This window comes from Falco rusticolus, chromosome 1, assembly GCF_015220075.1.
Source record: "Falco rusticolus isolate bFalRus1 chromosome 1, bFalRus1.pri, whole genome shotgun sequence".
NCBI lineage: Eukaryota > Metazoa > Chordata > Aves > Falconiformes > Falconidae > Falco > Falco rusticolus.
This window is the reverse complement of record NC_051187.1, coordinates 28,334,404-28,354,450: the sequence shown is the minus strand read 5'-3', so window position 1 is coordinate 28,354,450 and position 20,047 is coordinate 28,334,404. Positions and strand designations below refer to the sequence as shown.

General features: G+C 48.2%; 1 protein-coding gene across 2 annotated transcripts in view; it reads left to right on the top strand.

Moving 5' to 3' along the window:
- TTC28 (tetratricopeptide repeat domain 28) overlaps positions 1-20,047 on the top strand; it is a 191,459-nt gene that overhangs the window by 111,039 nt on the left and 60,373 nt on the right. For both annotated transcript variants that reach the window (XM_037375292.1, XM_037375293.1), the window contains 3 exons: positions 888-1,035; positions 3,704-3,976; positions 5,013-5,143. In XM_037375292.1, coding sequence (XP_037231189.1) covers positions 888-1,035; positions 3,704-3,976; positions 5,013-5,143 — 552 coding nt within the window. The remainder of the gene's footprint in view (positions 1-887; positions 1,036-3,703; positions 3,977-5,012; positions 5,144-20,047) is intronic.

The window sequence follows — 20,047 nt, the reverse complement described above, 5'->3', positions numbered from 1 at the left end:
GTGTGAGCAAACATGTTTCTGCTTTTCTTGCGTTCTGTGTCGGTTCCTGGTATTCCCGTTCAGGGAGATGCGGGAGCTTTCTTTGGGAATGCTTTGCAGCTGCGTGCCGGTGTTGTTGCTGATGTGGAAATGGAAATACATGGTGACAAGAGATTTAAGTTACTTTGAAGGTGTTGTACATGCCTGTGAATGGTTTCCTTGGAAAGGAAAACACAAAGAAAAATGCTTTTCTAAACATGTTCAAAGTTACAAGTGTTTTGCCTCAATTGAAGAAGTGCATATATATATCTCTATGTGTGTGTGTGTATGGTGTACCCGACAGGTGGGACAGTGCTGAGTGGTGTCCACGTTAGGGGATGAGTGTGGAGAAAGAAGGTTTGGCTCCTGCCTGGATCTTTGCATTGTGTTTCATTGCACCTTGAGCTTTCCGTGCATTTTGGTCTCCCCTGGCACTGGGTGTTTATATTGGACTCATTGGCAAGAGCTGATGGGAAAGGAAGCAAGTTATTTGTGTGCTGTGGGAGCCGAGAGAGCAGCAGTGGAGGTCTTGAGAATGAGCATTTGATTATAAGTAATTAAGAATAAGTAATTGGCCAAGTCCCAGGGGAAAGCTTTGCCTTCATGGTAATTACCATCCCTGGTCTCCAGAACAGTTGAGGCCTTGCAAAAGTTGAGAAAGCCATCTCGCCCAAGGGATAGCGACTGGGTGGCAGTCACAAACCAGACTGTGGTGTTGGGAGTCTTTTGATGATAGCCAGTGTGACCGGAGCAGCCAGGGTGTGAGCGTGTAGCCCAGCACCCACCAACACAAGGTCACGGCCGGATTCCTGATTTGTGACTTGTACCAAGTCAGTAACTGGCATCTCTTCTTCCCTTTGGCTTTGCAGGCATACTTCCGACAGGGTGTAGCCCTGCAGTATCTCGGACGTCATGCAGATGCACTGGCAGCGTTCGCGTCGGGACTGGCTCAGGATCCCAAGAGCCTTCAGCTTCTGGTTGGCATGGTCGAGGCCGCCATGAAATCTCCCATGCGAGGTAAGCACCAGGAGGTCCTCCTGAGGATGGTGACCTGCTGCTGAGATACTTAGGAGCAGTAGTTTCACTCCGTGGGTGACTCTGTCAGCATCTGACAGGGGGGAGAAGCTGGAGGCCTTGAAGGGAAAGATTTCAGGATTTGGCTTCCGTGCTGAGTCAACAGGTGCTGAGAAAGGACCCCAAAGTTGGAGCACAAACAAAAAACTATTCTCCTGATTCAGTGGAACTGCAGGGTGGTGATACCCAGCTCGAGAGGTGCTGGAGATGAATCAGACTGGTGTTGTGCAGCAGTTCCAATGAAGACCTTGCTCGTTTGTCTCTTGTCAGTTATCAGTGCAGACAGAGAGGTGTGCGCTGCTGAGGCCCTGGCTTTATTATTACTTGGAACAACTTCCCACACTGCTCTGGTGCTGGACCATCAGGAACAGGGAGTCTTAAGTGCTCCAGGCCAGTGTTTGCCCAGAAGAGCACGTCAGCAGCTTTTGCCTGGTACTAACATCTCTCAAAACACTGTTCCAGAAAGCAGAAAAGTCTACTCTGCTCATTCACTTATATTCAGAAACAGTGTTGAAATCACACAGACCTTGAAGCCATATTAGCTGTACAACATTTTGCCTCTTTCATAACGTCCCCATTTCCAGGATTTTCTGCTCTAGACGAAGGAGGTAGTCTCTGCTCTGTTTCTCTGTTGCTCTCCTTCTTTAGCAAGCTTTGTGTTGCGGTGTCCTAATGGCATTACCCGGGAGGGAACACAGCAGTTCTCATCCTCAGCAGATGCTGCTGGGGGCCCCAGGGCTTAGGGGCCAAGAAGCGCTGAAATGAAAAAATGTCCCTGTAGGTTTCATTTTTTACACTGTTTTTCTTCATCCTTTAAAATTAATTCATCTGGAAGTTTCTGTCCTATATAGCAGTTACCTTGTGAAGGTAATTTCATTTGATACCCAGCGGTGCTGTGGCTGCTGCTTAGAATGCAGGTGATACAGTATTTCTGTGTAAGCATCCCCAAGTCTGGCTGGCTGATCTGGCTGGCCTGTTGCACTGCGGCTGTGCACTTGTGCTGCTGCTCCCTGCTGTGCTTCTCAGTGTTGCTGCCTTCCAGTTGTTACCCTCCCACTGACCGCTTTGGCAGAGTTTAGATCAGCCTTGCTTATAAAGTACTAGTTTTAGTTTGAGAGTGTGTGTATGCTGTACCACTGTAATGACTATTCAGAGTCTGATGTTCTGGCCCCCTCCCCGGGTACTCTCTGTGGTGTAAAGCCAGTCCTTTGTGGCTTGATTCCACCAGGATAACAGATTGCTTGAAGCCATGATAGGCTGATGTGAGTGGTAGCTTCCAGGATACTTGCATTCAGAGAAAGAAGAGGAGCAACTGTGCAGGGAAGAAGGCTGTAAGTGTCATTGGCGCGCTACAGATCACTAAGCGCAGTCAGTGAGGGATTTGGGGAGCACGGGTCCACAGTAAGTAGAGGTGAAGATGAAACTCCCTTCTCCAATAACTGAATCACTGTTGCTGCATCTTTCACCCAGCTGTGGCTGTGTTTCTTGCCTTACCATTTGCAATTACACAAGAGCAGTAGTGAGCTCCATGTCTGCCCTTCTGTTACCATGCTGGTTCTCCCTTTCGTACTGGACTTCAGGGTTGCCAGGAGTACTTCCCTTGTGTTTTCCTTTTTTGTCCTTTCTCATTGTCTGTACCCCTCTCTCCCTATGTTTGCCTGGATTGCCTGGCTGGGGTCGTAAGCCCCTTAGGACAAGAACTGAGTTCATACCTGCTCTTGCAGTGATAAACATAACTGGTGGCACGTTACAGCAACTATTTCTGTCCTCTTAGGTCTGCCTTTAATCCCAGGATCTACTCGGATGTCAGTAACAGGCATCATGTTCACACTGGTTGCATCTTCAAAGAAGCGTTGAAATCCTCTTTTGTTGTTCATATACTTGCTGATCGTAGAGAGGCAGAAGTGATGAAAACGGGGAACAAGTGGCTTTCTGAGGTTGCTGTGGTAGTGTTGATTTGGATGAGAACATCTAATCAAGAAATGACACTTGGTCAGGAGATTCTGGAGTCCTGTTATATTGATGTCATGACTGAAACACGTGGCCAAGATGTTTTATCATCTGAATGATGGAGGCAGTTAGACCAGTTATAAGTAGTCTGGCAGGTCCAGTGCTGTCATTCTGCAGGAGTACCACCTCCTGCAGAATAAGGGGGAGCTTCTTGCTGCAGTTTCCGTCACCTCTCTTGGAGTACATTGTGTGCTGTGGCGTCTGGACAGGCACAGATTCTGCAGTTTGTGCTGAAGAAGCAGAAACTGCAGTGCTCTTACACACTGCTGGCGGCCCATTTCCAGTTCCCTACAAAACCCTACACATGTTTTCTCTATTCCTTCTGCCATTAGGCCAGTTTTCAGAGCTCACTATGAGACTACTCAGCATGCTTGTGCTGTCTTCCTGAAGTGCTTTCTGCAAGGAAAACAGAAGCTTCCTAGTTGATCTGTCTTGATGTAGTAGGTATTAGATGGTGCATTTGAGCTCTGTAATAAATCTTGGTTTGATTTGGACACTCTGGTCCTTAACTCGCCTGTCATTTGGTTACCAGAGAAGGAAGATGAGTTGTGAAGGTGATGTCTAGATGTAAATAACTTCTGCTTTTGGCTTTGTGTCTCAGAGTCCCTGGAGCCCACCTATCAACAACTGCAGAAGATGAAGCTGGACAAGAGCCCCTTTGTTGTGGTGTCGGTGATTGGCCAGGAACTCCTGACTGCGGGCCACCATGGAGCCTCGGTGGTGGTGCTAGAGGCTGCCCTGAAGATCGGCACTTGCAGCCTAAAGCTGCGGGGATCAGTGTTCTCGGCACTGAGCAGTGCGTACTGGTCCCTCGGGAATACGGAGAAAAGCACTGGATACATGCAGCAGGACTTGGATGTAGCCAAGACTTTAGGTAAGGGTCCTCATTTCACTTGCTTGAGTGCTGGATTGGTTCAGATGGAACCAATTAATAGCTGTGTTAATGGTCAACATCCCTCCAGAACGCTCAGGTTTCTGTGGGATTTCATAAGCTGCTAACCCAAATCTGAAATTTCTGAAATGTGCAAACTGACAGGCTTGTGCAGCCCTGTTTTCCTGTGTACCTGCAGGGGCAGATGATCAGTGAACGTGCCAAGGTTTTACAGGGTCCTGTAATTTTATGGTGTCGTGTGCGGGAACTGGTCTTATCCTCTGTGTAGACTTGGGCTCCAAACCTTAAACGAGTCTCAAATGAAGCAATCTGTTTTTTTCAAGAATTTGATGGAAAAAGGTTCTCAGTCTGAGTTTCTGAGGCAGTGAGCCAGGGAAGGAACAAATCGGGAGTGAGACAATGGATGAACAAGAGGGTCTAAAAATAAGCAGATTGGAAAATCCCTCTCGTGTTTCGTATACCTTGCACGACACTGAGATTTTCAGGGTTTTGGGGCGCGCTGGGAGAGGAGACAGAGTGTGAGGCAGTAAGGCATGACCTTGCAGAAGTGGAGAAGATAGTGACTGAGGGCTCTAGCTAGGAGAGTTCTCTGAAAGTATAGGGACTACGGTCTTGAAGACAGGAGTGGATGTGCTTTGTGTCTGAGCTGAGCTGTGCTGTGGAATTGCTTCCTGGAGAAAGCTCGCATGCTCTTTGCTTGTTTTAATCCTGGCCCATTGACTTTCACAAACAAATTGCTGATGTCAGCCAAGGAATAAACATGGGAGAATGGGAAATTGCCAAGTGTTAGGCCAAAGAAGTTAAAACAATTCTAAAAATAAGGTTGATGGCTATTGTAGAGGTTTCTGAAGTCCAGCAAAGAGGAGTTTTGGCTGTGTATTAAACATAAAGATGAGTTTGTGCTGATGCTGGTTCTCATACTGGAGCATTGCTTGTATAGTGTGTCCCAGTGCTTCTGCTGGATGCTTCCAGCAATGCCTTTGTTAGCTAACCTTTGTTTTGTTTGCATGTGACTCAGGTGACCAGACGGGAGAATGCCGAGCTCATGGAAATCTGGGCTCCGCATTCTTCTCCAAAGGAAATTACCGGGAGGCCCTTACTAACCACAGACATCAGCTGGTGCTCGCCATGAAACTCAAGGACAGAGAGGTAGGAAGCTTATTCAATGGACTGAATTGGGAGTCAGCACTGCATGGTTTTCTGGAGAGATGTGAACATGTCAAGAAGCCTTGTCTGTCTGCCCCATGTTATCCTGAGAGTTTGGAAGCGACGCGATTTCTTTTCCCAGCCGTTCACTTACTGTGTTAAGGAAATTGTTGGTACAGTAGATACAGTCTGTGAGTGCAAGTGGCAGGGTGCTTGGTTTGTCCTTTGGCCTCCCCCTGTCTCTAGTCCGTGTGGCTTTGGGCAAGTCATTCCGCCTCCCTTACCCTTTCCGTCTGTTCTGCCCACAGCGCACAGGCTCTGGGGTCCGAGGGTGGGAGCTGCTGCTGAGCAGGTGTCGGTACAACACCTCTGCAGCTCAGCCCTGGCTGTCACCCGCTCTGCTGTACCCTGTGATGCAGGTGCTACCAACTGGAGCTCTGTTAGGGTGCATCCTCTGTTGTGCCTTTTCTGGACAAGTAATGAGCTAGCTCCCTGTCCCCAGCGTTCACGTAAAATAAAGTAGGGAAAAGAAAAAGAATCCGTGCAAACCTGAAAATACAACATTGTGTAAAGTGTAGGGGTTGCTTGGACTAGATCTGATTTGGCTTGACCATTCACCATTCAGCTTTTGAGAAGTTATGCTGGGCTCCCCGCCAGTCCAGGGAAGCGTGCTGCATGGAACGAAGAGTCTGTCCCAAGAGGTTTCTACTGAAAGTTCACTGTGAGGACAGGATCATAATTTTAGTGCAAGTTACAGATGCAAAAGCTCTTCCTCCTGCCCCGCAGTGGATTCCCCTGTGCTGCTCATGGGAAGGCGGAGGGGTGGGTTGCACAGCAGGTGGAGTGGCTGGAGGCAGCAGGGCAGGTGTGACCTCATGTAAATACCAGTCTGGGGAGATCTGATGACTGGGGGAGATCAATTTCCCACTGATAAGTCATTGAAAAATCCATTTGAAGTAGCTAAGTGCTTTACTGAAGCGTTAATTTTATGAGTTAAATCCAAGTGAGCCTTGCAGAGGTGAATCTTTCCGTAGGTTGTGGAAGGACTGTGACTGGGCGAGGACCTGCTAGGCATCCTCACGGTGATTTTACCAGCTGGAAAACCTCCTGAATCACTCCTGATTTCCTTGTTTCTGTTCACGCAGAGCAGAAAAGCTGTTACTCATCGTTTTTATAGTTTTCTTGATTAAGGGTCTCTGTTCCTGCTAGGAGTCTAACCTCCCTAGCTGCTTCTGCTGTGTGGTGTTTAAGCAGCAGAGCCCCTTTGCGGGGAGGGGGCTGAAGGAGCCGGCAGGTCACCATCACCGTGCTGGTGCGTGGTGTGAGCACAGCAGCCCCCGCGCCCCAGAGCCCCGAGCTGGCCCCGGGACGCGGGTGCTGGTGCATGTCACAGGCTGCAGGCTGCTGATCTAAACAGATCCCAACCATCGATCTGGGAGGAATCCAGGGAATGAAGGCTAATCGTGATTGTTCTTAGTTTGACACATCTGGGCACATAATTAACAGTTATTGACAACAAATGACTACTTGGTTTAGCAAGAAAGCTGAGCTGCCTGGATTTCCTGTAGGATGTAACCACAGGAAATTAATTTGGCGCTTTCTGATGACATCATCTTGACCACAGAGCTTCCTCTGAACAAAAAGCTGTTTTTCTTGGCCTCCTTTGCAGACATTTTTATAATGCAAATGTTATAAAGTTGCAGTAATGCTGATGTGAATTCCACCAGAAGGGAATTCGGTGTGCGGCTGTAATGAGGTAATTGTTTTACCTCCGACCATACGGAAAGCTGGCAGGGAAGGTGAAAAGCACTGCTTTGTACGGGACACTGCTGCCCTCAGAGGCTGCGCTGGGGTCGGAGGCTGTGGGAGCGAAAACGTTTGTACCGGCAGCTTCTGCTGGGCTGCATCACCTGTGAAGCCAGGAGGAAGCTGCGGAGGGTCTGGCTGGAGCGCTCGGGTCTGTCCTCCCCCCCTGAGCCTGGAGAAGGGAAATTTTGTCGGCTGAGCAGGGAGTCATGTCAGCTGCTCAGGTGGACTGAATACTTTCAATGTTTTTCTCTCCCTCAGAGGGAGTCTGTGCAGCTTCTGCTACAGGCACCGTATCGTACCGAGCACGGTCTGTATGGCCGGACAGGTCATCTGCTCTTTGCAGTCACAACGTGGGGAAAGGTTCAGGCTCTTTGTGATACTTGTGCCCAGAGAAAGAGCGGAGCAGAAGTAGCTGGCATACCTCTTGCATCTTGGAGAGATGCCTTGGGGTATTGTTGAACGTACGTGTGGTTCTGGGCTAAGCAGACGGGCAAGAAGACTGGTGCATAGCAAGATACTGCGATGGGCACCGTGAAATAGCCGCCTCTAGTGCCATGTCAATGCTTCCAATCACAGTTAAGTGATGGTTTGGATTTTTCGACCAGCTGCAGTGGCTGGTCAAGAAATTCAGATGAGCTAATTCTGTGAGATTGTTTCTGAAAGAATTAGCAGACTTAAAAGTACAGTTGATTCAGGAAACTAGAAATCATGAGGGACTCGGTCTTTCTTTCCGTGCATTCTTTGGTTCCTGTGGCGCTTTGCAGATGGTCACTGTGGTCAGTAGGATGCCATCTGGAAAAGGGTGACAACCGAAGGGACATGCAGGGGTGGAAGGTAGGCAGGACCGTCTAGAGGGGCAGTTGCCTCTCTTCTGATGGAGGCGAGCGCAGGAGTTCAGCTCTGAGCCTGTTTGGATGTAGTTAAAGAGGAAATAGCAGCACAGCTTGGTAGTCTGTCATTTCTCTGCGAAGATGAAGCAGAGCAGATTTCAGCGTGGGCTGTCTTGGCCTGCTGCAGGCCCTGGCAATGTGCTCAAGTTGAGAATCCTGATGAAGCCTGTGCTGCCGCTCTGCTTGCAACGGTGTGTTAAAGGAAAAATTCACACAGACGTGGGTACCACAAGGTTTGTTTTAATCGCAGCTCAGAGCTGGGCCACCACCTCAGTGGATGGCTGAGAACAAAGGGATACAGCACAGCTTATATACACTTACCAAATCGTTGGTCAATGTCCAAAGTTTTTAGAAGTTCCCTTTGGTCCTGTCAGTTCTGCGAATCCATCACCTGACTGTCCCAGGTGATTCATCGATTCAGTTCCAGTCTTTGCCTTGGTTCCATGCTCCTCCTTGGATCTTGATCTTCTTTCTGCCTGCTTTAACTCACACAATCCTTCAAGCACACTTTGAACAAGCAATTCCTATTCACATATACTAATTTTTCTAGAAACACCTGTGTTTCTGAGAGCACCTGTGTATACAATTGACCATCTATTGTTTCTCTGTTCTCCCACTGATTAACTTGACTGGGTTTTAAACCAGCCTTGGATTAGGGCTGTTCAAGTGCTGAGGCCTGCCAGTTAGCAGCTTCAGCATTTTCAATTTCTTAATTCAAAATAGATTTTCTTTTAACAGTTGTCTCCTGTACCAGAGTGAAGCTGATGTGGATATACCTACCTGTGCTTCAGCCGTGCCACCGGTGGCTGGGTGGACATCACTGAATGGTGCCTTTACAGTCCCGAGGTCGCAGCACAGTGTCACCATGCCTCCCGAGGTGGCGGGGGATGCTGCGCAGCTCGGTTGAACAAGGGGCGACTGCAGGGACTGGTGGCTAGGGGGACCATAGCAACGTGCGTGCCCTGGGGAGCCTACCTTTGGGCAGCTCCATTAGCACTAGCACCAACCAAGACCCCCTTAATTCACTCACAGAGGTGGAAATAAAACACTCTTAGGATGGTGGGGCCACAGGCTTATCTCTTCCTTGCTTGCTCTCAGAGCCAGCTGCAGGCTGTTAGAATTCAACCACTCCTGTCTGGAAATGAAGGTGTGCTGTCCTGCTCGGGGGTCACTGTTTCTGAACAGGGGTGAGAGGAATTCACACTCTAAGCCCGCCAGGCTACGGTGGAGCAGAATGTTGACTTTCTTTCCTTGCTGCTTGATGAGGTGTGGTTGAGGGGTTAGAGCCCTGTACTGCACCGGCAGTCGCCTCACCTTCTTGTGACTTATTCTGTACTTTCTGTTACTAAAATGTGAGTGCACGTTGTTGTTAACTTGCAGAGGAAGATCTGGTATCTTGGGCTGCTGGTCTTGGTTCCAGTCTTTGCACAGTGCCCATGAAAGGTCTGGGAGTTCTACAAAGAGAAGTTCCCTAAGCCAGCAGCCAAGGAACTCGTGATGTGCAGGAGGAAGAGTGACAGACCGTGTTAAGAGGGAAGGCTGGGGTTACATTATCTTGCTCATTGTCCTTTGCCCATCACAGAAGCTGGCTCTGAGCATCAGAAGCTTGCAGCCTCTGAGTTTTTCTTCAGAGAGGACTAAGGCCTGCGGTTATGCTAGTACAGGATTTCTGATAGAAGAGTTATTTTTCTTCCAGCTAACAGAGTTCTCAAAACAGGATAACTCAAACTGATGCTTTGAGGGAGGGATGGTGGGGGGCAGAAGATCAGATTCAGTAATTATTTAAAGTCCAGATAGAAAATAAACTCTAATGAATTGCTGTGTCTTCATATATAAATACTTTGTATGTGTGAGTTAGAGTGGAGCAGGGTTGCAAGGCAAGGTTTCACTTGGAGGGTGAAGTTAACCTTTAGTGTAACTTGCTGAGTTGAACTTGATGCTGAACGTAAAATGTGTGTCCTGTGATCACCTCCCAGGAAAAATAGGTGGTGAATTCAGTCTCTTAGACTGCCTGTTACAAGATCAATGCAAGACATTATTACATCTTGGGAATAGTACTACAAGGTAATTTGTCTTTCAAGAACCTAAGGATGCCAGAGAAGCCATGGCCTTCAAATCATAAATTGCAGAAGTCACGAATTCCTTTGCCAAATTCATTGGCCTGGTTCCTTGATGGTAGGCTTCAAGGCATGACGGCTGAATACTTGGTCTGACCCTGTCTTTGCTGCAAGAAACTGGCCAGGTGACACTGAGGGTCGAGTCAGATGTTGGCTCCCATGCAGAGTTTTGGCTCGTATGGGTATGTCCGTGCCGCTGTAAGGCAGATGGAAGACCAAGAGTTCGCTTCACTGCCTCAGGGCAAAAGCAGTTTGTGTCTGGCCTCTGTTGGGGTTTGTAGGATAGCTAGTGCATGTCAGTTGTCTTGCACTGCAAATCTATCTATTTTTAATAAACGGATATGCAGAATGTTATGTCTGTACTATATTTTTGAAGTTACTAATTTGTTTTTAACACTAGGTAACCTGACTTTCTGAAAGCCATCCAATAACCCACGTAACGTGTGTTGATGCCTCATCATAAGCTGTGATTTAGACAAGGGAAACGCAACCGATGAGCTCTGGCAGGGTCAGAGGGAAGACTGGAGTCTAAAAGTAAAAGCGAAAGCTTTCGATGCCTGTGGCTCTAGTCTCCTGTGTCCCTATTCCTCTTAATCTCCTCTTAATTGCTAGCTGCTCCCCAGGTGTGCAGAACTGTTGTGTTACACCTTCTGTAAGGCAGAGTGCAGAGGTAGAGCTCACCGTGGGTGATGTCTCAGGACAGGTTGGAGTGGCCCTTTTTGATGACTGTTTGAAAGGACCTGTTTTCCTTCCAAAGCATTTCATCTGGAAAAGTACTACTTGAGGGAGTTTTTTGAAGCTGTGAGGGCTGACGAGCAGAAATGGAAAGGGAAAGAAAAGCTGTGGACCCCTCGGGTTTAGAGTCCAAGCCCTCATGTCGGCTGTGCTTGCATCATGACTTGCAGAGACCACTGATACCGCAGGGACGCAGCAGTGTAATAGCTCCCCTCTCTCCTGGGCCGTCAGACGCCTTCTATTACAGCCCCACATTCAAAAATAGCAGGGCAGTAAGGCAAAATCATAAACTAACCATAATAAAATTAATGCTTGTGTGAAAGTGCATTGCTAGCACAGAGCTTTTGGGAAGGATGAAGTTGCCAGAAAGCCACTGGGTGCTGGCAGCTCCTGCGTGCTGGCTGTCCGGCACGCTCGGGGCTGCACTGCGCCTGTTGTTAGAGATGCAGCACCCTCTTCACTAGGCAGGAATGGGCAGAAGGCGCTGGGTGAGGAGGATTGTGTGCACCCCTGAGCTCTTCCCAGGGCTGGCATGAGGGTGCAGCTGAACGACTCGTGTCTGTTTCCTGCTGCCCCTTTTCTCGGGGCGTGTGACCACAGGGAGGGCGGTGGGTCACGGGGGAGAGCTGAGGACAGATTGACAGACCTCGTGTTGACTCAGGATGCCCAACAGCTTGCAGCAGTCATTCTTGGCCTGGCTTTGAAGGGGTTTCCCCCCACCTCCCCTCCAGAAGCAGCTATTTCTGGAAGGAATAGATGCAGAACTGGGTAGGGCTCAATGCCCTCTTGCTACTGACTGTTCGTTTCTATGGCCACTGGCTGCTGCACTTGGATGTCTCCATGTGCGTATGTGGCTTGAGTTCCTGTGTGCTGGGGGGAAACATTAGAATGCAGAAATTCCCATTATAAGGAGAAACTGCGGGCTCGAAGCCCAGGAGACTCAAGAAGCCGGTTAGGTGCTGCTCTTTGTACTGCAGCGGCAGCATTGCCGCGGGGCTGGCTGCAGTGAGGGGCCGTTGCTGGCAGCAGAGGACTGCCTCGATGGACGGCTGACGGGTAACCGGCTGCTGTGCATCTCCAGAGGAGGAGCGTTAGTGAAATATGATTGCTGTGACAGACATAATCAGTGTCTGGATTCACTTGGGAATTTGCAGATTCTGCAACTGTCTGAACGTACTTTGTGTGCAGCTCAGCTGCTGGTGGTTACTGAGATTTGCATTTCTAGGAGTTTTTTCCCAGTCCTCTTTAAAGCATGCCTGAGCCAGCAATCAAACACAGCATAAAGCTCCTACATTTTGTAAACTACAGCTACTTACTGTCAGGCTGTGCAAGTCAAATATCAAATTTCACTTTCTTATTTCCAGAAGGAGATGCAGAAGGAAAGATAGATCATTCCTTTCTACTGAAATCTGTAAATTCTGTAAAGCCAAGGTTTTCTGCCCCTTCCTGAAGGGAAGGGGAAATGCTTTCCAGGTGTCCTTCCTGCCGTGCTTTGTCTATACAAGCCACATCTTCAGCAAATAACAAAGCTGTAAGTATTTAGCCTTTTGCCTCAACTTCTTGCGTGCATTATGGTGCAGGGTAAAAGAAAAGAGATTTTCTTCCTGTTCTTTGCCAATCATTTTAGAAATATCTATTCTGCTAAGTTGGATAAGGAAAAAGACTGGAACACAGTCTGAGTTAGTGTCACAACTGTCCTTCAGGAACAATTCTGGCTTCGTTCTTCCTGAAATACAAGCCGAGGGGCTTTCCAGTGCGATCTGAACCTTGCCTGCCGTGCTCTGAGCTGCCCTGCTCCAGGGTGGTTGTGCTGAGCCCGGGGTGCTGCCAGTGCCCTAAACTGGTCACCCTCAGCACTGCAAGCTGCCCGGCTCCAAGCAGATGTGTCAGGGTGGTATCAGCTCTGAGTCACTCTTGAGCAAGGTGCGTGCCCCTGGCTGAACTTCCTTCTGAATGAATGGCACAGGAGCTCTTCCCACACGTGGGGTGCCTCCCTGGCTGCTGCCCGCATCCCTTCCTGGCCCAGAATGATTTCTGTGTTCGGACTGTGCTGGCAGCCACAGGCCTGCCAGAGGTGAAGTTACAACTGTTTGTGCTTCAGTTGTGCTGCGGATTTGGCTGGAAGCGTTGAATCTGTGCAACCCTTCCTCTCTGGAGAAGCCATCATGGGGCATGTCAGTGTGGAGTGAGCTCACCAGAACATGTGCAGCTGATTAGTTGTGGGCCAGTTTCCCCTCCTGCTTACCTTGTCAAGCATCCACAGTCCCTCCACAGCTGCGTAGGCTTCCCCCGGGGTCATACTGTTGCAGCCTGTCACAGAGATGAGGCTAGAGTAGAGCTCACGCTCAATAGCCAGCACAGCTTTTCCTCCCCACAGTGCTGGTGCTGAGCTGGCAGCCAGGATGCAAGCAGCCGGCACGTTCCGTGTGCTGTGCCACGTCTTCACAGAGTCAGTGGTGCTGCTCTCCTCTCGCCCAGCTCTGCCATTGCTGTTCTCCCTGGAGCAAGCCAAGTCGCTTCACAGAGCTTTGCTCTTCCAGCTGTGAACGGCTTCCTCAGCCCCGCTGCAGCTGCTTGGCCCCGAGAGCGAGGAACCTGTGCATCGCCTTCTCGGAGCACGCAGGGGTCAGTCGATTCCTTCAGGGCAGGCACCGCTGGCATCCTGGTGCGAGCCAGGCCCCAGGAGACACGTGGCTGCTAAGGGCACATGTGTTGAGCAGGAACTGTTCCAACTGTGAGATGAGGTTTGGAAAAAGGACTTTTCTGACACGGTACTGGTAAAGGTTTCCATGCCTGTACCAAAAACCTGGGCTGGCAGTCATATAGCAAACAGAGGCGCACTCGGCTCTGTACTGCCACGTATGTTCAGGAAGCAAAGAATGGTATTTCTGTGGTACAGAATGTCTTCTCAGTTTCTTGGTCTTCATTCTCCATACTGCTTGTAATCAGTCCAGCGCGTTTGTAACGTAAATGTTCAGTTATGTGATGGACATGTGTTAAGTGGTGGTTGGGGCTGATTTAAACTCTGCTAATGGGTTATGTGGCACTTCTGTCCCTAGCTACGTGGGGCAGTGATCTGTTGAGAAAAATGTCTTGTTGCATGTGCTACATCCTGTATTTTGTGGAGAAGGCCAGGAGAACAACTAGTAAGAGCATAATCTTGCTAAAAAGGGGCTGTGGGGACAACAGAGCAGCCAGGAACAATGGTCCCTTGCTTCCAGAGAGGGTGCTGAACCTCCGTGTCTCTTACCTGTATAGGCTGGAGAGGTGATGTGGAGAAGGAGGTGGAAGGCTGTTTGTTGTTACTGATTTAGCCCCTGCAGTCATATCTGAGCTGTCTGGCTTCTGTGGCGTGGCAGTGCACTGTGCTGTCCCTTCTCTTGGCTGGGTTCATGCCATCCTGGAAGGCTTCATGAGATACCAGCTTGTTGCAGACTGGCTGAGTCCTGTAGCCCGTCTTGTGCGATGGGCTGGTCTGTCACTACCCCATCGCGCTTCCCAGCCACAGCCTGAGCTCAGCGTGCATGAGACGTGGTGTGCATGTGTGGTTTTTCTTACCGTTGTTGATAAAGAGAGTTTGAGAAATGTATGCAGTGAGGTAAAGGCTCTTCTGGTTAGCTAACGTGTTTGGAAAATCTCATTGATGTTAGGTTCTGGTTTCTGTAGCCCAGCTTTGGGAAAATAGAAGGCACGCCAAGACCTTCCATACTGCGTAGTGACACAGGCTCACTCTGTGCCTGCATCTTCTTCTGAGCAGGATCTTAACTGCTGCCAAGAAACCTCTTCTGGTTACCTTTCTGCTCCTGTATCGTTAGTTACTGGGGTGCACGGCAGCAGGCTGGGTGCTGCTCCTGTTCTGTGCAGAATTTAGCTTTGCATGGCTGGTTGTTCATAGCAGTGATCCTTCTCCATTGCATTCGAGTGGCTTTCAGGTGTTTTAAAATACAATTTCTTAGAGGGCCAGCTTTGTCTCTTTCTCACTGAGAATCCTGAAGTGATCATCACCTGGTCACTTGCTTCCTTGTTTGTGCTTAATTATCGTCAGTCTCAGATGGCACGCTAGGAATTAAATTCATTCATTAACTGCAGCTTGAGGAAGCCCGCAGCAGTTCCTCTGCCCCTGGCGTTTGTGCGGGGCTCAGCCATACGAAGACGTGGTCTGTCCCTGGGCCCGCAGGTTTTTCAGAAAGGAAAAATCTGAAAATCTTATGACCACAGTTATTTTCTTATGTTTGCAAACAGTCTGGAAAATGAGGACAGGATATAAATACCTCACAAATGAGAACTGGAAAGAGTCTTCAGGCTAAAGCAATTTGTCATGCATGAAAACATTGACTAAGATGTCAGAAACGGGCTGTGGAGGCAAAAGTGGGAAAGTAGTAGTTGCTGCAGTAAGCAACAGAGCTTTGCAGAAAACGAGCAGAGAAGGTATTTGTTTCACTGCTTTTCTATTTTCTGACCCCTTTTCCGTAGTGAAGCCACTGCTTCAAAATAATTTACTGCGTAGTTGTCTGCTGGAAGTGGATTATCTGCTGCCTGTAGCAACATGAGCAGGAAAGACTACGAGGAGAACACACCTTACTCCTTATAGCTTTATCACATCTGACTGGAGTTCCAGAAGTAAGGAACAGGCTGAGGAGGGCTTTGCTAATTGATAATCTATATTGGCAGTTAATGCAGCCACTGCTAATAGAAGTGCAGGAATGACAACATTAGGGTGTGACCACTGCTACTGTGTTAAACAGCAATTAGCTTTCACTTCTTGAGCTTTTTCAAGAGAAGAGATGGGAAACAACGTGAGAGCTTTAGTTATGAAATTAGTATGTCTTTGTTACAGGTACCACAAGAACACCAAGAGACAACAGCCCGTTGCATCAGCCCCATGTGTATGTATTGCAGAGATAGTAACTTTGCAGGAGTGTCCTCCTGGTCTCTTGTCAAAAACCCACCAGTATTTTATCAAAAAGGTCAAGCACCGAGAAGATAAATAGGTGACTGTGGTGCGTCTGTATTCATAAACATTTTTAGTGCGTGGGGTTACCTCTTCACTCTTGTTTCTCCATTATGCTTTCTGTTTTTCTCTGGGGTACTTTTAGGGGATCTTTTGAGTCCTGGAGGTACTTTCAAGAAATTGAAACAAGCTGGGTTTTGATTCAGCCTCTGCATGAGAAACAGCTTTCCAAATCCCACGACACTTTACACAGGATTGACAAACAACAGAATGGTTGATCAGGCTGCTAACCACTCAAGCAAAAGACTGCTCCCAATCTCTGCTCTCCAAAGAGGTGAGAGACCAGCGTCAGTTCCTAGGAACTCCATGGGAAATTACCCGCAGAAACCAGAAACTGGTAAAAATATCAGGCCCTTGCAGTGCTTGGACTGGATACTCGCAGAGAGAAAGGGTCACTTTTCCTTTGAATGTTGTTGTCTAATCCAAGCCCTAGCATGGAGCCTGTCATCACAGAGCTTTCTTGCTGATCTCAAGCTGGTTCTTATATGTATTTTCATTATTACTCCGGGGGAAGCTGCCGAGTCGCTCCCTGCCCAGCGTGCAGCTTCAGCCCCTGGCATCCCAGGACCGAAGAGTTTGTTTCCTTTACCAGGAGACAGGCACTAACACTTTCCTGGCTTTTTGAGGAGGCATTTGCAGATCCTGGTCCATGTCTTCTGGAATCATTGCTGATTTTTACTAGACTTTGAGGGTGATCCGGTTTATAGAACTGAAGCTTCAACACTGGCCGCTTACTGGGAGGCCTGGCTGGCCGATCAGGGTAGCACGGTGCTGGATCCCTCTGCGGAGGGCACCTGAGGAAGGGGTGTGAAGCAGCCAGTACAGAGTTAAGTGGGGATGGGGTAGATTGGTTTTCCAGGCTTCCTAATGGTACAGAAGCTTTCTTTTTACCCGTACTGCCTTTGAAGTCTCAGGTTCCGCAGGTGGTGTGATTTCAGCCTAATGAGGACTTGTAAGAGATTTGACTCCATCTGCAGAATGTTTTCCTGGACGCTTTTTGCAGCATTGTTCAGTTCACTGAAGTTCAGCCTTTGTCTGGCCCAGATGTTTGGCTCTGTTGTTGGGCGAGCAAAGTTACAGATATGCATTTCCCAGTTCATATTGTTCCCGTGTATAGTTACACTTCAAACAGCTGGTCTTTGAGGGGCCTCTGGGACTCAAACCCCTGACCTGTGGTGTAGGTATACATTGAAACCTTCATTAAAAAGTGCGGTGCTTTCCTTTGCCTCATTGATTTCAGCCTCTCATTAGGGATCCGGGGCAATCTCCCTCATACCCTGGAGGAAGGCCAAGTACCAGCTGCTAGGAAAACACTTGCCACATGGGTTGGTTTGAGGATTCTGGGTCTTCCAGGGCACTATTGCTGCATTACATCTTAGACTGAATTACCTGCGTGGCTGAGAGGAGTTCAAGTGATGTGAGCAACCACAGTGCCTGAGCATCGAGTAGGTGGATTTGTGTAAGAAAGTGTGAATTCTTTGCCCTTCTCTTTCTGTCTTCAGCAGCTCTTTTTAGAGAAAGTCAGCTTGACTGGATTCGTACAGGTTTGTCCGGTTCAAATGTGATAGGATTAAGCAAAACAAAGGGAAATCTGACCAGGGCAGGAAATTTGGGAATGCACTAAAAGGCCATATGCTTTGTTTTCTTTGGACTTGTGACTCAAAAGGGAAATGTAATACTTCCTGAGGATCTCCTTTAAATGTCCCCACTTGACCTCCACAGCACACGGGGTTTTAGCTGAAAGAAATGCAGTCTTCTGGTTTTACTTACCCCTCACAGTATCTGCAAAACCTAGCACTCTGCTGAGGCTTGTACCTGATTGCAGTAAAAGAAATGAAGCAGAAAATATGTGTAAGAGCAGCAACGCAGAGGGCAGCACACTTTGGGTTTTCCGAAAGCCCACCTCAGCCAAGGCTTTCCTGCGTGGACTTTGCAGTGAAGCGGTATCCAGCTTTACGAGCAGGAGTAGTGTTAGGGTTGGCACAGGTGAGCATGCCACTGTGGGAGCTGGAGATTTCTTTGCCTGCACAAAGAACTTCTCTGGGTTCTGTGGGGTCCAAGATTGTAACACGCTGGCTTATTCTTCCAGGACTGACTTTGACCAGGGCATGAGTCACTGCTCAGAGTCACTGTCTCAGAGGAGCTTGTGGTTTTAAATGAGGGTATCTTTTCTTACATCATCACTAAAAATGTCAAGTCAGCCATCCTCCCTAAAGTGATTTCACACAGAAGCCTTTTAGAAAAAGCTACCAAGTTTTGGCTACTTAGAGTGAAGGTAAGTGAGCCCCAGGTGATGCTTAAACTTGATGCTGAGGTCTGCTTTGTGTTCCTGGGCTGGTGCATTTTGTGTGATTTCCTCTTCTTTGTGGAATGAGATTTCAGTGGTGCAGAGCCTGCCCCAGAAAAGAAGCATGCTCCCCCGGGGTGCCCGGCCTTCGCACCGTGAGCGGTTCTGTGCCAGCTCGCACAGTGAATGTGAACAGCCCTTTCAGTACTGAGTCACGAGTGGTTTTACTCTTCGGAAACGGGCATTGGTGTGGACTAGTTGCTGCTTCTGCTTTCCAGCAAAACCCTGCTAACTTGGTCAAAAATATTTGCAGGTCTGTTAAGGGAGTAACTCAGGTTTGGTTTTACAAGTTTTCTCAGCAGAACTGGACACCTAGCTCCTAAATGATAACGGAGGAGATACAGTAAATGGATTTTTCCATTGGAGCAGCATTACTTTGATCTTCAAATGAGCAGCTGAAGGTCAGCGTTCCCTCTGAAGCCTTTGATTTCAGGAAAGTGACCGATGGTGTATAACCTGACAGTCGAGCCGTGGTGCTGATCAGGTTTGCCTGGATTCACATAATTGGTGTGATTCTTTTGCCATGAAACTGGAAGAATGATCAGTCCTCTAGGACATTGTCATTTCCCTGAATAAGTAAGGAAGCAAGTGGGGTGGATCGTAAGCACAGCTCATGGCAGCCTCTGTCAAGACCAGCAAGTCCTTGACACCTGCAGAGCTGTGCATTTAATCCATTAATCAAGAGGGGACTGGAGCTATCTCTTCCTGCTGTGTATTTTGAGTTTTTCTATTGTGTCATTAATTCCTGGTTATTCCCGTTCAGTTAGCGGTAGTTACAGAGCTCCCTCCAGCCATTCAGATACTAGTGCTTCTGATCCATGGCTTTGGCTTCTTTGGGATTTGCTTCTTGGTAGTTTCTATGTAAAAGACTGAGACCTTCTACAAATAAATTGAATTTGACAGGGATATTGATTCCAGCATGATTATTTTTTTTCCCCCAGGAAATAATTACCTAAAAGCAAATCTGTTCATTCTTTCTGTGTACAGATAATGTACAGGAGGATAAGATTGCCTGCTGCTTCCTTTCTTATTTTCAAAAGCATGCCACACAAAGGAAAAAGCTGGATGTGGTACTGGCACATCAGCCTGGCTTGTTGAGAGAGGAGGGAAGGGCAACTTTGAATGGTGGTGGGGCACCTACTGTATTTGGGTGTGAAACTTGCATTAGTGCACGCTTCAATAGATCTCAAAGCCTAGCTGGAATACTGGTGGATTTTGAGGAAATGATGAATGGGTTTAATGGAAGTGGAGGTAAAGTGCAATTTACAGCCACTGGATCATTTTGCTGAGTTCTGAAAGTACTCATCCCTGTTACGATATTGTCCTGCCTGTGGGCACAGCAGTTACATAGTCCATACCTGTGAAGCAGAGCTTACATACAGAAAGCTTAAGTGCTTACACAGCGTTGCATGACTGTAAGCCAAACTCTGTACTTCCTACACAGAAAAGTTGCACTGATATAAGATACGGTGAGATTTTACTCCTCATGGTGAAGCCAGCAGAACTCATCCTGTTAATGCTTTCAAATTGAAGTATTTCTTCTGTGTGTGTGTGTGCGTGCATGTGTGTAGGTGTTCAGAAACAATCTGTAGAAGCTGCCTTCCCCTCACTACCCCCAAAATACACTCGGTGAACCAGGAAACCTTTGCTTGCATTCAAGAGCAAGACCCTGCATATAAGGAGGTACACTGGTTCTTGAAAAGAGTGTACTGCTGGCTGTCTTGGGGGCAAATGTTAGGAATATGCGTGGCTGATTTTTTGGATACAGCTCCACTGCATCGTGTAGGATCAGGCGCTGCTGTTACCGCGTGCCCAGAGGGAGAATGGAGTGGAGAGAAACAGCATGTGAGAGCACGCTGCAGCCAGGCTTTTGAAATGCACAAATGCTTAGTCCGTGCCAGTGATTTCCCCACCTTGGCTGTAAAAGCCGATCTGTGATCAATCCAAATTGGTCTCTGTGTTTGGGGGTTAAGGCTACTTTATAGTGAGATACCAGGC